At 39.5% G+C, this 15848-nt stretch overlaps 1 protein-coding gene across 2 annotated transcripts in view; it reads right to left on the reverse strand.

Annotated features, from left to right (window-relative positions):
• Positions 1-15848, reverse strand: part of abat (4-aminobutyrate aminotransferase) — a 31555-nt gene that overhangs the window by 7705 nt on the left and 8002 nt on the right. For both annotated transcript variants that reach the window (XM_061090241.1, XM_061090240.1), the window contains exons 3-12: positions 14476-14573; positions 14370-14399; positions 11978-12095; positions 4946-4995; positions 4420-4500; positions 4151-4243; positions 2157-2219; positions 1978-2041; positions 1510-1658; positions 666-803 (exon numbers count right to left, since the gene is read on the reverse strand). In XM_061090241.1, coding sequence (XP_060946224.1) covers positions 666-803; positions 1510-1658; positions 1978-2041; positions 2157-2219; positions 4151-4243; positions 4420-4500; positions 4946-4995; positions 11978-12095; positions 14370-14399; positions 14476-14573 — 884 coding nt within the window. The remainder of the gene's footprint in view (positions 1-665; positions 804-1509; positions 1659-1977; positions 2042-2156; positions 2220-4150; positions 4244-4419; positions 4501-4945; positions 4996-11977; positions 12096-14369; positions 14400-14475; positions 14574-15848) is intronic.

The following is a 15848-nucleotide window of genomic DNA, read 5'->3' on the forward strand; positions in this document are numbered from 1 at the left end:
CAAACTGTGATTTGTGAATATGGGCTATACATGACACATTACACGATGCTGTAAAGCAACTAGTTCCTTTCTGGCTGTGTTTGGGAGACCCCGGTGGCATTGACATGTGCCACAAGCAGTTTGCATGCTTGTCTTACTTCAGCATGCACACGCCCCCCCCACAAACCTGATATAACACCCATAAAACATTAGACCTCTTAGAACCAAAAAATGTATATTTAAGTGGAAAACAACAATGTGACTTCAAAGGTAAAACTTACACAAATATGTGCAAAGTGTTTCCTGTCATCCCTGTTACTAAGTGGACAAAGATGTAAAAAATGACAATAGAAATGGGCTTTCAGTTCGTACCATTGTAATTCAAATTGTAATGTACTGTATATTTTGGACATGGCCACTCTTAATAGATCACCTTCCATAATTAGGGTATTTCGTGATCATCTGAGTAAAAAAAAATATATCGGAAATTACAGCTCATATATGTATCACATAGTTCTAATTAGAAATATAGTACTATCAAAACAGTAAGGAGAAAAACAGTCAGAAAAGAGAACACCCGGCATCAATGTCGCAAAAAGCTCAAACATAACTATTATAGATAAACCATATAAAAGTGAATTTTCACTTAGGGATATTTGCAATCATTGATCAATGATAACTGGTACCTTGCTTGCAATGTTGCGGAGGCTTTTGAAGAAGTTGGGGGTGGCGTGGTTATCGCCACCTTCAGCCTGGATCGGTTCAATTACAATCCCTGCCACTGGTTTCCCCTTCTGTCTCCACTTTATGATCAGGTCCTCCACCTGGTTATGTGTGACGCGGGAACACACACAGACAGAGACACAGAGAGACAGAGAGACAGACACACACACACACACACACACACACACACACACACACACACACACACACACACACACACACACACACACACACACACACACACACACACACACACACACACACACACACACACACACACACACACACACACACACACACACACACACACACACACACACACAAACACACACACACACACACACAGTATGGAAACAAGGAGAGGAGAAGTCGGTTATTAACATAGAAGACACAGATGTGAGCATTTACGGTTTAATTTTTCTTTTGATATGTTTTCAAGCATATACCGGTTACGATACAAATTTGTTTTCAACGGGTGACTCCCGCCCGACCCTTTTCCTACGCAAAATTATGAAGAATGTCGATCTAGAGTGACGCTGAAGTTGCATTGAATTTCGATATGGGTCACATGGTTCAGACTGAGGTCGCACTTCAAATTATGTCACTTTAGTTCGTCATTCCTCATAGCTATGGGCAGGCGAAGGTGCGGGCAAATCTTGTGGAGAGGTGCTGACACATGTAGTTGAAAGTAGCCCTCAACATCCTGAAATTTTGAATCAAATCTATTTAATTGAAGCCAGTCACGTCACGATCCCACCACTCCTGGCTCCGACTCTGCATCCCCCCTTTTACACAGAGACAGCTTACCTCCTCCAGACAACGAGCCTCCTCCTGTGCATTCTCTTTGGCAAACTCCTCCAGTGGGTACTGCAGTCTGGGGAACGGTGCGATGGGCCAATCAAATGATGGCACATCCAGCTTATGGATTGCTTTTGAGTGTGTTGTTGCCAAAGCACCTGAATAAGATGCAAATATTTAGTTAGCAACAAATCAATAATGTCATAACAATCCCTCAGCCTCACAATTTCAATACTTATTCATCACGCAGAATTTCAGGAGTACTTCAGGTATCCATCTATATCTATTAATAAATCTCTCAATAGTACATCTATGTGTAATCTTCTATAGGTCCCTGCTCTGTGTCAAGCTTAAATGAGAAAATAATTTCCTTTCTTGAAAGGTGACTTTAATGAATTAATTAATTTCAAAGCTGCAGAGCACTGAATATGACATGGCTGTCTGGTTGATTTGTGAATATGAGAGCAATTAACAAACCAATGGTTCTTCCATGGAAACCTCCCATGAATGATAAAATACTGAGGTCTGGACAACCTGGGGACTGAGAAAGAAGGACACACAGATGAAGAGAGAGAAAAACCCATTAACAAAGAAGCACACAAAGTATGCAGAAAGGCCAAAATATAAGAACAAGTATTGAGATTTCTTTCACCCACCTGGTTAATCATACAGGTGCTGAGGTCTTCATCAGATGGTGTGTTGTGACCTCGTTCCTTGTTCTACAGCAAAAGCCAACACAGTCAGAACCTCAAACATTGATTCTGAAGATTAGTGCACATTTGGTTATTGAGATAATATTGAAGTTCTAATTAAATCAGATATTTTTGTCTGGAAAGAAGAAACTGAGTTAGGAGTTGAGTACCGGTATTCTTTTATTCATAATGTTCCGTTTAAAAAAACAAACAAAGTACTTTAATGGAGGGCTCTGCAGTGTAAAATCATGGAAGTTTTCACAGTTGATGGCAATGTAGATTTATGGTAAATGGTAAATGTTTTTGTATTTATGACCACTCAAAGCGCTTTACAGTACAGTTTTACATTCACCCATTCACACACACATTCATACAGTGCATCTATTCGCAGCACTTTGTTATTCTATGGGGGGCCATTCAAGGTTCAGCATCTTGCCTAAGGACACTTCGGCATGCAGATAGGTCAGACTGGGTATCGAACTGCCGACATTCAGGTTAGAGGACAACCACTCTACCCCTCAGCCACAGCCGCCCAGATTTATGCAGGTCTCATAGGTGTAACAGCACATCAGAGGTTATTTTGGAATGATCAGGGTACATACTCTAATGAGGTTCAGCACTCCACTAATGCTTAGATAGGGTAATTTTATTGTATACTGTATCTTTTTTCATCCACCTCACTGATGGAGACTTCTCCTTGACCCTCTCCTGTTGCAGTTATCGATCCACTTGCTGTGTAAAATTAAAATCTATTGAACCATTTCTTGTTTATTTCAATGAAAGTGCACAGCTAACCCTAACCATCCAAACTAAATGCCTAACCCTCACCCTTATCCTCACCTAAACCTAATTCTAACCCTTACCCTAAAACCAAGTATTAACCCCCACACAGTCCACTTTTCCCTAAAATGTCCTCACTCTGTAGGTTGTATACTCAAACTGGTACTCACAAAGAGAGCTGTACAAGAGCATGCACACACGCACAGGCACAACAAGAATATATTAAAAAAATTAAAAGCAGTGTTATGAAATCCATGGTGAAAGAGTTGAGAATATTTTAGTACAGTCATCAGTTTAATTTTAAAGTTGCAGATTGAGCTACATTTCTTAATGTCATTCAGAAGGACATTCCACTGAGTTGTGGCTTTCACACAAAAACCTGACGGACTACCTTTGGGCAGACAGCTTTTTCAAATGGGTAAAAAGCAATCTCTTGCAGATATTCTTGTAGATATTATGGACTCCTCTGACAGACTGTCTCTGATTTTGTTAAAGGTTGTATTTGATGGTATTTTAGTTTTTTAACGAGTTTCTTAAATTCTGATTTAAATTTTGAATCACGCAAAGACAGTTAAACTCTTGTACTATTTCAATCTTTTCAGCCTTAATGAAAATATCAGTATTGATGGGCTATTTATTGGATTTAGAATAACATCAGGCCTTTTGTTTTTCTTATGTTGAGACTGAGACATGATCTTTTCCATGTCAGTTGATTCCGTCTTTGCTGCAGCACAGAGCCTTCAGGAACACCCAATGTACACTTGATATTCCTCGATTTACTTAACTGCTATTACTTTTTCATACATAACACGTCTGCCATTATTTCAGAGTTAAATAATGCAATCAACATAGTCTTCAGACCCAAGCTCACAACCTTTCAAATTGAAAACTCTGTAATTCATCTTAAAATTAAAGATCAAAATGCAATAAAAAAACATACATTTGCATGGTTTTACTTTGTCTTAGAAATGAGTTCTAGAAAAAGAGGAAGTGATTATATGAATGTTGCTGCCATGACAGAGATCAGCACCCATGGCAACAATGAACGTTTCGATCAGTCGGATAGTTAAATAAATTAAAAAAAAAGGCCAGATATCTGACAGGCCACTTTTGGCCCAAGGGCCACCTTTTGCCGACCACTGGCCTAAATGACACCGTCTGTATGTTCACTCACTTACCCTGTACCAGATAAACATTGCTTTGTAGGCATTCTCATTTGAGCAAGAGCCACAGGCCATGGTCTGAACACGAGTCATTCCACTGGGAGCAACCTTAGAGGAGGGAAGACAAAAGAGGGAACACTAACTAACCATTGTCTTAAATGTTCAGGATTTTCTTTTTGATTTGAAATTGTGTATCTGTGTCTGTCATAGGCTACGGTTGTGGAAACATTTCTGAGTAAAAACAAGTTAGTGTGTGCTTGTGTGTGTGGGTGAGGGAGACTTACTGAGAGAAGACTTTCAGTCAGTTTGTCTGGAAAGTTCTCAGGTGGCAAGATCCCAAGGGCAGGTCGGTTCACAAATGCACTCTAAAAAAGAGATAGATAAATGAATGAGTCTGCATTAAACTGTAGATAAAGCCAGTAGCACCTTCACCTGTTAAAGCAACTAAAATTATCTGTGTAACCACCACCAATAACCAGGACAAAAGATAAATAGCTCCTTACTGACAACCACACAAATGTTAAGTTAAATGCATGTGCTTTTGTTGGTTGCTTATGGTTACCATGTTTGAGACCTCCCATAAAACATATTTACTATCTGATTACTTCTTACCAGGTCTTACTAACCCTTTAGTAAATACAAACATATCAAGAAATGTTTGTCTGTCTGCCCTTCAATTTTGTTTTAAGTTATTGGTCAATTTCAAACACGATGGGGGTAATTCTGAGAACCCAAGGAAGTGCAGTATATTGGGGGAACCCTTTAATGAAGCTAATTACATAAATTATCTTTTATGTGGTGAGAACATACCAGATTGTTGGGATTGGCCATCAATTTGAGAAGAGCAGGGTGGTTGTAACCTAATGGAAGAAGGAATGGGAGTGATAAAGATGGAAGAGAAAAATATTAACTGAACATCTTTATTTTTGGATTGTCTGTAGTAGTCAATAGGTTCTGGGTTTAAAATTATTTTCTCTACAGGAGAAAGAATTGATCCTACATCTTTGCCATATACAACTGATAATTTACAATGGCCACTGAGACTACATTTATCCTGATTCTACAATTGAATGCTGGCAGACAAGAGTATTCTGTGAGGTAAACTAAGTATTCAAGGAAACAGAAGTGAAACACAACTTGCAATTTCCAGCTAAGCTCCATGTCCACAACAACTATCAGCTAAAAGATTTTAATCCCCAGGACACAGCCAAGTCTTTAAAAAGTACATTAACTGCTATACCTGCCTGTTTTATATGTCATCATTAAAAACAAGTTAAAAACAAGTAAGAGACCTGTAAGACCTGTACTGTTTTTGTTTTATCTGGGAAAGACGTCTGGCTACTGACCATTTGCACTTATGTTCTTCCTCTTCTCTCTTTCTTTTCCCTTATTTTGGGTGGATTGGACAGCATGGGTGTGCACATGTGTGTTGATGTCTGTAGGGAAAGCTGTGTGGCTTGGTGTTGAAGCTCAGTATTTTTTTCTCTACTTCTGTTTTGGAATAGTATTCTTTTAAAATAGGTTTAAAAAGTAACAAAAATGATGAATCAGCTACTCTTGACAATTCCTCTGATTAAAATGTATTGTTCGATAAAGCAGGTTCTGTAACTACATTTGGGAGTGGTGACAGTGAAAGATGGGTCAGCCTGCACAGCCAAATCCTACTTGGAATATGCCTACAGTTCTCTCAAGAGTTTAACATCTCAACAAAACCATAGGCAGACCTCATGGTAAACCTCATTTAATACCAGTTGATCACCAATGAACACTACAAGCCAATGACTGCACTGCAAATCAATTTGAACTAGATGAAGAGTTGTGCTGTGTGTAATGTGCACACAGTATTCTTGATCTGTTCAACTGTGAGTTGTCGGTTGTAAATTACCTGCCTGCTGCAGTGACAGAAAGAAGAAAAGCCTGAATAGCCCTCCAACATACTATGGCAAACAGTAAATGCATCACTGGTCTGCATCATGTTCTCACACCCAGCTATGAACCATCCAGTGAGTTTGTCTTTCTTGCAAAGATAAAGATTGGACCCTTAACTATTTAGACAAACATTAACTTTAGTACTGTCAAGCTCAAGTCGCCTGGTTGCCTGAGAATTCACCCCACCTTTCCATGTTTCTCAGTTGACACCCATTACCTTCTGTGAAACTTCTTAATAAGGTTTAGTAATTCCTGTCAGCTGTGTTAAAGAAATGTCATTCAGCTGACATTGTCTCAATCTAGATTATATTATGATCAGACTTGTTTTTTATGCACATGACATCAAAGCATTGCATCTTGAATCTTATCTAAATTAATGCGGCTACCTTACATAAATTGTAGTGCAGTTCCACTTACCACCAACAGAGTGCAGTGATAACAATGAAGTCTTCACCTCCTCTGAGGTCCTGACACATGCTGGTTTCGTAAGTGTTCTTGATGATTGAAGGGTGATGATCAGGTAAATAACCCAACACATGAAATGATAATGTCTGCCACTACATATCAGGTGCGGATATACAAATTGAGGAAACAATATATTCCCAAAATCTTTTGTTTAATTCCTAAATCTTTCAAACCAGCACACACAAATACTTGAAAATGTACTGATCAATGTCAATTTTGCGCAGAAAACACTAAACATGGATATTAGTACATGCATGTCAAAGGATATTTTATCATGTGTTTGTTTTGTAAATTTGGGTCAGAATAAACTAAAATAGTGAGAAGATTAACAAAAAGTGGTACTGAATAGTTGTATATTTAATGAAATACTAGGCATAGTATTGTCTTTCATATATCGACTTAGGTCTATGCTTTCTGAGAAGTACACAATTGTAACAAATACCAGTTGTCATGCCCTTCTAACTACTGAATTAATTAAATGATTGAGTTCCTGGCAACAACAAAAGCCCTTCTGTCAAGGAGGCCCAGAGGCCTGGATCTGAAAGCACTGACTTATAAAACAATATTAATTAGTGGTGTCTGAAAATCTGTTTTAAAAAGATCATTAGAGCATTTTTTTGTTTTGTTTTTTAACTCTTATTATGAAAGATCTTATTTTTAATGGTGAAGGCACAGGATATTTTAAGCATACCTTTGCACAACCCATAATCAAGGCCTTAAAACGATAACTCAGCCTAAAATGAAAATTCTATTGTTATCTACTCACCACTATGCCGATAGTGGGTTAACGGTTAGAGTTCCAAAATTTTAAAATCACTATTTTCCTGCGCCACTCAATGAGCAGCCTGCGTGTAAAGTAAATTTCTTTTCACTCAAATGACCACTCTGTTACACTACGGAGTAACATCTACATTACAGTACTGCTGCATATAAATATAGTTTACTCAGTTTCTAATGTTGGGTTTAAAAGCTCCGTTCATGTCAGAAAACGTTACAAAAAACTGTATTTGATATGACGTCAGTTGCCTAAAAGGTTGAAAACATAACGCTGATTTAATTATGTGTATAATCGTGTGGTTGCGTTATTAGCTTATTCCTAATGTTGTCGTCACAGACACATGACAGTAAGTTTTCATACTATTATTTCACTAGTAATGGCACCTTTTCCTCTACAGGTGGAGCTGTGGTAATGGTGGCATGATGACAACAGAGAATGGGCTGCAGGGAGATACACAAGGTAGATTATAATCCTTGACTATGGATTATTAAATAATCTTCACTGCATTCAAAGTCTTTACGTTGTGGTTCCAGTTTCTTATTTGTTCTGCTCATCCGGTTCTTAGGAAAATGAAGCAACTTCAGTCCCCCCACAAACTGCATGACAGAGCATCCTGGCCTGTGTGATTGAATGTCTGCTCTCTGCAAATTGCAGACATTTATGGGGCCGACTATGGCCTTTGAGGCTCAGACTATACTGGTAAATTCGTAATGATTACATAGCTAATAATAATTGTTTTGTATAAAGTGCTTTACAAACATAATAGATAAAAAAAAGGAGTGCAAGAACTAGTTAAGGGCTGAAGCAAAGAGATGTTTTAAACTTTCTGTAAAAGACATTCACTGAACTGGCTTCTCTGATAAGAAATAATGTGTGAAATTATGGCTAGTGTATAACCAAAATGATGTAAATTGAAATGCATATTTACCATAACTATCTAAATTTGTTACTAGATATGTTAAATTCACTTTATGAAATGAAACATTTGAGGCACCTTTGTTCAGTAGAAAATTAATTTATTACAGAAAATAAACGGTAACAGAGCAATCACACATTGTGGTGTGTAGAAAAGACTTTGATCTAAATGTAGAAAATGTAATAATAATAAAAAAAGTATTGCAAAAAGTATTGCACTGAAAAAATAAATAAAGTGACATGTTTGTGTGGTCCTGATTTCCATTTGGTTAAGTGTAATAATCCCCCTACCAGGTTTGTCAGGCGTACAGGAGCTTCTTCAACTGCTGCTGGGGCCAGCTTGGGAGAAATGAGAGGTTTGTAATTCCCCCATGTGAAGTTCTTCCCATACGTGAGGAATTCCCTGATAATAGCAGCAGTTTTGTTGGCCTCTCGACTGACACAGCAAGCGATGACCTCTTCTTTTGGTAGTTTCTCATACTGAGTGGACAGTAGCTCGAGATCTGTGTAATTTACAGAATTGAGACTTTGAACACCAGTTCAACCAAACATATGGCCCATGCAGAGCAAATCAACTCATAACAAACAAAAAAGGATCTTGCACCTAGTGAAAGAAAGGGTAGATGACATTCTTTGAGCAACAATGTGGAATGCTGGGATTTCTCCACATCCTTCAGGACCATCTACTTTGAAGTGATGTTTAACCAGATTTTTCAGACAAAAAAAGAACAGAGCATTATTTCTTTAATATGTATAATTAGCCTGTTACAGAGAACCAATGGCGCACATTATGTGTTATTGTATGAGTCACAGTTGCGATCCCTGAAAACATACTGATAGAAATATAGTTGGAGCACTGTGAAATATTTTCAGTACACACCTGGCTACAACCACTGTTGGTTTCAGTGGATGTTTTTCATGCGTGTGGACATCTTGGAAGTGGTTAACAAGAGATCAGATGTGATGTCCCCTGCAGATAAAAAGAATTGTGAGGGACCAGGTGAGGACGCAGCAGCCTTAACTTATTATTATTGTCGGAGGGGATTATTGTTAATCTAACAACCACATTGAACGACTTGATACATTTATATCCTATAAGATAAATTAGAGCCACAGTTCCTGTTTCCTTTATTATGCTACCTACATACAATTTTTAACTACAACACACACACTAAACATGCACATTCTCAGAGTGTTACTGGCTGTGATTCAAGTCAGAATAAATGTGAGCGCTGTTTAGCCACAACACAAATGTTAGCCTCATGAACTGTGTTACACTGTCATCTCTCGGTTGGTTATGCTGAGGGCCAGCTGTTTCTGCTTGACATTATGGACAGGAGTCGTACAAACAGCAGTAAAGTAGAACGTTATGAAAGAACCACAGTGAGGAACAACAACATTATGGTCCAGGACGTTATTGTGTTGTTTCTAAAGTTCTGGGTTCATTCAGAGTGAAGCTGCTCTGTGTGACAACTTTGCCAAAAGTTAGCGCTAGCATTTGCATTAGTATTAAAAATGCACAACAAGAGTGTATTGTCCATTGCTTCCTTCTTGTGAAAAACGATACATCAATTATTTGTTTACTTACCGGTTAAGGATCATGATCCGCAGTGTGGGGAAATCTGTATCCTTGAGGAGTTGTTCAGAATCGGTGGTTAAATTAGCCAAGCACACACTCTTCCAGAAATGCTATGGCACGTCAGATATGATAAAGTGTAATCGCTGGTCTCGAACAGTAAAGTTCTTAGGAGGAGTGTGCACAGACACGTTCTCTTCCTTGCATCCCTCCACACTTTAGTGATTCTTACGCCGGGTTTACACCGGGCGCTGAAGCGTTGCGTAAAGGCCGATTTATACTCCGCTTTTTACGGACGCACGCGAGCGACGCAACACGCCCCTCGCGTACTTGCGGGGGGCGTGTTGCGGCTTGCGTGCGTCAGCCAATTTTTCTGACTATACGACAAAGCGACGCGAGCCTCATGCAGCCCGCAAGGCTTGTGATTGGTCTGCTTACTACATCCCGTCCGGAGTCGCATTTCCGGTTTCAATCCCGGAAACTGCGGAAACCACGGAAGATTTAGTAGAACGAATATGAACCAAATAGAAGAGCTCTTGGCAGAAAAGATCCGAAACCATGTCCACTAGTATAACCCGTCACTAACCGGCGGATTTGTCCGCCAGAAAAAGGCTCTGAGGAGCCGCCGTGGCGATGTCAATAAACGTGTGCCACACACGAAGAAGAGCCGACTTCAACAACAAACATTACTCAGCCTAGTGGTCTGGCGGGGAATTGCGTTGCAACACGCGCAACTCTGGGGGAACTATAAACCAAAACGAGTCCGTAGAAGCTGCGTGCGTGCGTGCGTAAAAAACGACTATAATTCGGCCTTAAGCACTAATCCCTAGCGCGCCGGCGCTTGGCTGGTCACACCGGACACCCTTAACTTCCGCGGCGGTCATCCTGCGATTCCTCTCCGTAATCACACATACAGCTGATATTTGTCATTAACTGCAACAGCGTCCCAGCATTTGTCCTTTTTAATGTTGTCTTTATACAACATGTGCGGAGGATCATACAGCTCACTGTACTTTTCCACTTCAATTATTAATTTAATGTCATCCATCTTCAACTTCTCCGCTGTTTGCTCCGTTCAATGTCGGGTGTCGAGGGTAAATTACGTATTCTCCACTCAAGCCTATGGGGAGAGTACGTAGACACCCCCCCCCCCCCTCTCTCTTTTTATCTTCAAGACTGCTTGTGTGGCTGTAGTGGGGGCAGAGGGGGACATTTAATAATGTGAACGGGTAAAATTGGTAAAATTGAAAACTCCAGGACAACAGAAGGGGAATACAAACTATGGGATGCATATTTGATCATTTATATCATATAAAATATGTCATCAATATCGTTTAAAATCATTTTTCAGTGTGTTTCCTGCAGCGATACGCTCGCGTCAAGCGCAAAAAATAGACTCGACGCCGAAACGATCGCTGCACTGCGCGAGGCAGCCTTGGCGCAGGGCTGCACTTCAGCCTCTGGTGGGACCGACACAAAGGATTAACATGGGAGTGGATGGGAGTCAGCTGTTATTTAAGGCATGGCGCTGCGCTTACGCGACGCTTCAGCGACGCTTCAGCGCCCGGTGTAAACCCGGCGTTAGGTGTTGTTTGATCTGGTTAGCCTGTGGTAGCTCAGCGACAAGTCTGCTTGGTGCTGCGTTCCGGTGTGGATGGGTGGTCGGTTCGGGGGCTGGTAATGGCTGGGTGGGTCTGAGAGACGAGTTCGAACCTATGTGACTCATACGGGGGAGGATATACGAAATGAGACATTTGGATAAGATATTTCTTAGAATGGACCGAGTGAAAAAGTATGCTTAGTGACTGTTTCCATAGTTTGAGGGTCCCTACTGACCCCCTTCAAGTAATTACAAATAGTAAAAGCCCAGAAAATGTATGTTACACAATATGGGGCCTTTAATATCTTTGAATTTAAACCATTATAGGCAAACTTACAAATAAGTTAGCAGGACTGTTTTATGGAGGTTTCGGACTTTTACAATTTTTAAATTGATTTGATACATTTACTTAAATATTAAGGTTGTTATTCATTCCCTCCATTACATTACTGAATAATTAATTTATATAAAAAACACTTTTCAAATTTATTGAAAACATTAGCGGATTGAGGAGTTTATTCATACTGCCCACTAATAGAATCCATGTAGCTGTGGATGTTTGGATGTTTCACTACTAACCAATTGGAATGGAAGAGATCTGAGAGTAGATATCCAGCATGCGGTTGCCATCCACATCCACCAGGTAGTTTCCCCTGCTCTCCTCATAGTTACAGAAGAAGTTGACTGCAGCAACATTCTGGGAAGAGAACGGTAAACAGCTTAGAGTAGAGTTCAATCCTCCTGTGTGAACTCGACAGAAGACGCACACAAACAACAAATGCATCTGCCTCATGACAGTATAAAATGCCTAGTATTTTGGTGAATGGAGAGAGATGAAGGCATTTTTAAAATATGTATTTATACAATGTATACTGGTTTAGCTTTACTCGCAGAGTGGAACTTCTAATTTATTTCAGTCAAACTGAAGTAATCTTTCAAAACAACTCCAGAGATGGCTGGCATCTTGATCAGTCAACACATGTAGAATAATACATGTGTAATAAGGCTACTGAGCCCGATAATATACCCAATTTTCAACTGCAAATCCACTTTTCAATTCTATTCACTTTTATTTGTATCATGCAAAATCCTAATATACATTATCTCTTGTCACCTTTTATTGTAAGTTTGAGAGCTCCAAAATTGTAGAGAAACCCCACAGCTCCAACAATGAGCAAATACTGTGGTGACTGTGGAGAGAAAAAACTCCCCGATTAACTGGAAGAAACCTCTAGCAGAACCAAACTCAATGTGGGCGACCATCTGCCTTGACCGGTTGGGGTGAGTGGAGAAATGGGGAAGAGAGGGGAGGGGGGTGGAGAGAAGGGAGAGAAGAGACACACCAGGAGCAGCTGTGTAACCATCATGTTTCAGCTCTGTCAGACCGGTTGTTATGAGAATAATTAAATAATAAAGAGTGATAATTACAGATGTAAAAATATTATTAATGATAGCACGATAGTTTGTGTCAATGGGAATCTTGGTCTTAAAATGAGGTATGGTCAAGTGAATAGTTGGCACACTGACCAACATAAACCGCGTCTGAAGTCAGTGCTGGGTTATTGGTAGTAATATTAAGGGTGCATTCTTAAAATAGCAATATCTGTCCTATGTAGGCTCACAAGGTCCAAACATTCTGCTCGTCAAAGGCACAGGTGGTCTGCTTGTGCAGTTCCATGTGTTTTCTCTTTTTTTTATGATCTGGAAATTACAGCCTTATAATAGCAATCCATCAAGCTATATAATTTGAAACATTAGTTTTAGTATTAGTTCATTGGGGAGAATTCAATCGCAAGTCGCCATAACAATATTAGACAGGGTTATCGCATATGGCATATTTTCAGACAGCCCTACTGTAACTGTCAGCACAACCAGCCAGTTTATGCATACTGTTTATTCTGCTATTTTGGGTTCGGTTTATTTTGTCGTTATGTGCAGCTAGGCCTTGGGGTATTTTCAGTTTTATTTTATTGTCTTTTACACGTAGCGACTCCCCTCGCATTAATACCTGCAGCAAAGGAGCGGACGGTTTTAATCGACACACCAGATCCCTCGTTCCGTTCCGCCCCAGTGCAATAAAATACCGGCCGTACAGCCCGGCGCAGATCAGGAGCGGAAACCAAACCGGACGCCAGCCTTGCGGCACTTCTCGGACCTCCGAACCATCCAAACTACAATAGCTTAACACCCCTCGCCAAGCGGAACGAGGTAAGGAAGCTGGTCCAATTTACTTTGCTGCGGGTGGTGCGGAAGGGAGTCACTATGTCACGTTAACGAGTCGGATGTGTCTCACGTGGCGATTTGTTTGTTCGTTGTATTTTAAACTTTAGTGTTTGGTTTTAATGATTAAAATCTTTGTTACTTGTAAACTGTCATTACAGTTTTACGGTGCTACTACGGCAGGCCAGATACAAAAATAAAGAGCCGTGTACATCAGTCAAGAGACTCAGAAGTTTGTATGGAGAAGCGGGGGGGCCGTTACACCTACTGTTCGCCCCGTTCAGAGATATGATGGCACTAACACTATATGTTCATAAGAGACCCATGCGGCAGGCAGTAACTTAGAAGCTTCAAGTTTTTCAGCTTATGAACCACACTAAAAATGATCACAGGAAGAAATAGGCACCATTTCTGGTTTGGTATCCTGGTCTTATAAAACATCAATTTGTGATCCATGCAGGGCTACTTTGAAGATGAGCTTGCAGCTTGCACAATGTTCAATTGTACAGTGGCATAAATGTTTAGTAGCCGTAAAAAATCCTACAGTTGTACATATACAGTTGTATAGATATGAACTATAAAATGTATTAATGGTTGAGAGGTTGAGCAGTTTGCACATAAAATGCTCAAAGGGGGGTACGATTAGAATTTAATATTTTCATATGGCTATTGCTATTTATGATTGATTCATTTAATCAATAGGCAACAAGAAAAGTCCCAGACACAATTAAAAACCTGAAACTCAGCTCACCTGGATTTCCCCGAGTTGTTTTGTCAGCTCCTACAGATTAAAAAACATTGTTAGTAATATCTTTTTTGTGGTTTTAAATCACTTTGTTTGTGTTAATGTTTGTTACTTTTGATCGTGGCCCAGGAACTGAAGTTTTCATAGAAGGTCCATCGTAGTCATACTCCACCTGGGTCTTCGGAGCTGCTTTGCTGACATATCTGCACCCTAATTTAGAAAAGATAAGATAAGAAGATGAGAAAATAAGAAATAAGAAACTAGAAATGCATTCAAAGAGATGCTACACAAGCACTGCTAGCAGTCTAAATTATTCAATATATGCTACATAGTTAAACAGCAAAATAAGAACACATTAATACTGCTACTGCAAAATTAATAAAACCAATGTGCATATTACATATATTTTGAGGGTAAAGCTCTATCATTTCTTTCCCCTTCATCAGATGTGAAGAAAGGATGTGTGATCAGGAGAAATCCAGGAGTTTCATTTATAACCGTTAGGTACGCAAAAAACAGGGCCTGAAAGGTACGTACACCACTTCTCACGCAAACGTTGGGATTTATAAAAACAAACTTTACGGGGAAAATGTGCGTATTTAGGCAATACCCAGCCCTATATCTGTTCCACTACAGATGGATGCAGAGTCCGCTTCGCATATAAATGATTTCCCGTGAACAAAAGGTCCACACCCAGATTATGAACCCTGGAAATGTGCGTCACTTTCACAGAGACACCAGGACACTACGGTATAAAGACCTGCACCTTCAGGTCTATTGATAAAAAACGGTCTGTTAGAACCTAGAACATATGAATGGATTCAGAAAGTGAAACGTTGGAGTGCTTTAACTTTAATACGGGTTCGGGAACTGTCAAAAATACCTTTGTGACATAGACAGAACATTGTGGTTGACAGCAGAATTAACAGAGAAAATGTTTTCTTTAACCCGAGTTTTAATGTGTATCTGTCTTTATGTCACAAACATAAATGGTTGCAACATATTCTGTATGCGCTTCGAAAAAAAGCTGTCCAGAGTTTCTGTTGACCGAATCCATTCTTTTGTTTAAAAAGGCTTTTTTATTGTGAAATATTTGCAGTAGCAGAAGATGCAGGGCTTTATACTGTATACTACTGGTATTTATTTGAGTACACAAGACTACTTTTATACAAGGAAATAGGCATATTTATTGCCACATTCAAAGTCAAAGCCTATATGTAAAAATATTGTGCTGCAGTAGCAGCTCCTCTGCAGAACATATTGTTGAACTGAAGCTAAATATTGTGCATTGAACAGATGCTGTAAATATAAATTGATATTAACTAGAATATTGTGCAATGAACAGATAAAGTTGCACAAATGCCTTTCTTTGTGTATATTTATGCTCGTACATTTGGTAAAATTGGTAAAATAATTATAATATATTCCATATTACCCATAGATAAAAGAGAACAGGAGGGGCCTTAAAATATGTCATCTATTTCA

The sequence above is a fragment of the Limanda limanda genome, chromosome 17 (assembly GCF_963576545.1).
Source record: "Limanda limanda chromosome 17, fLimLim1.1, whole genome shotgun sequence".
Lineage (NCBI taxonomy): Eukaryota > Metazoa > Chordata > Actinopteri > Pleuronectiformes > Pleuronectidae > Limanda > Limanda limanda.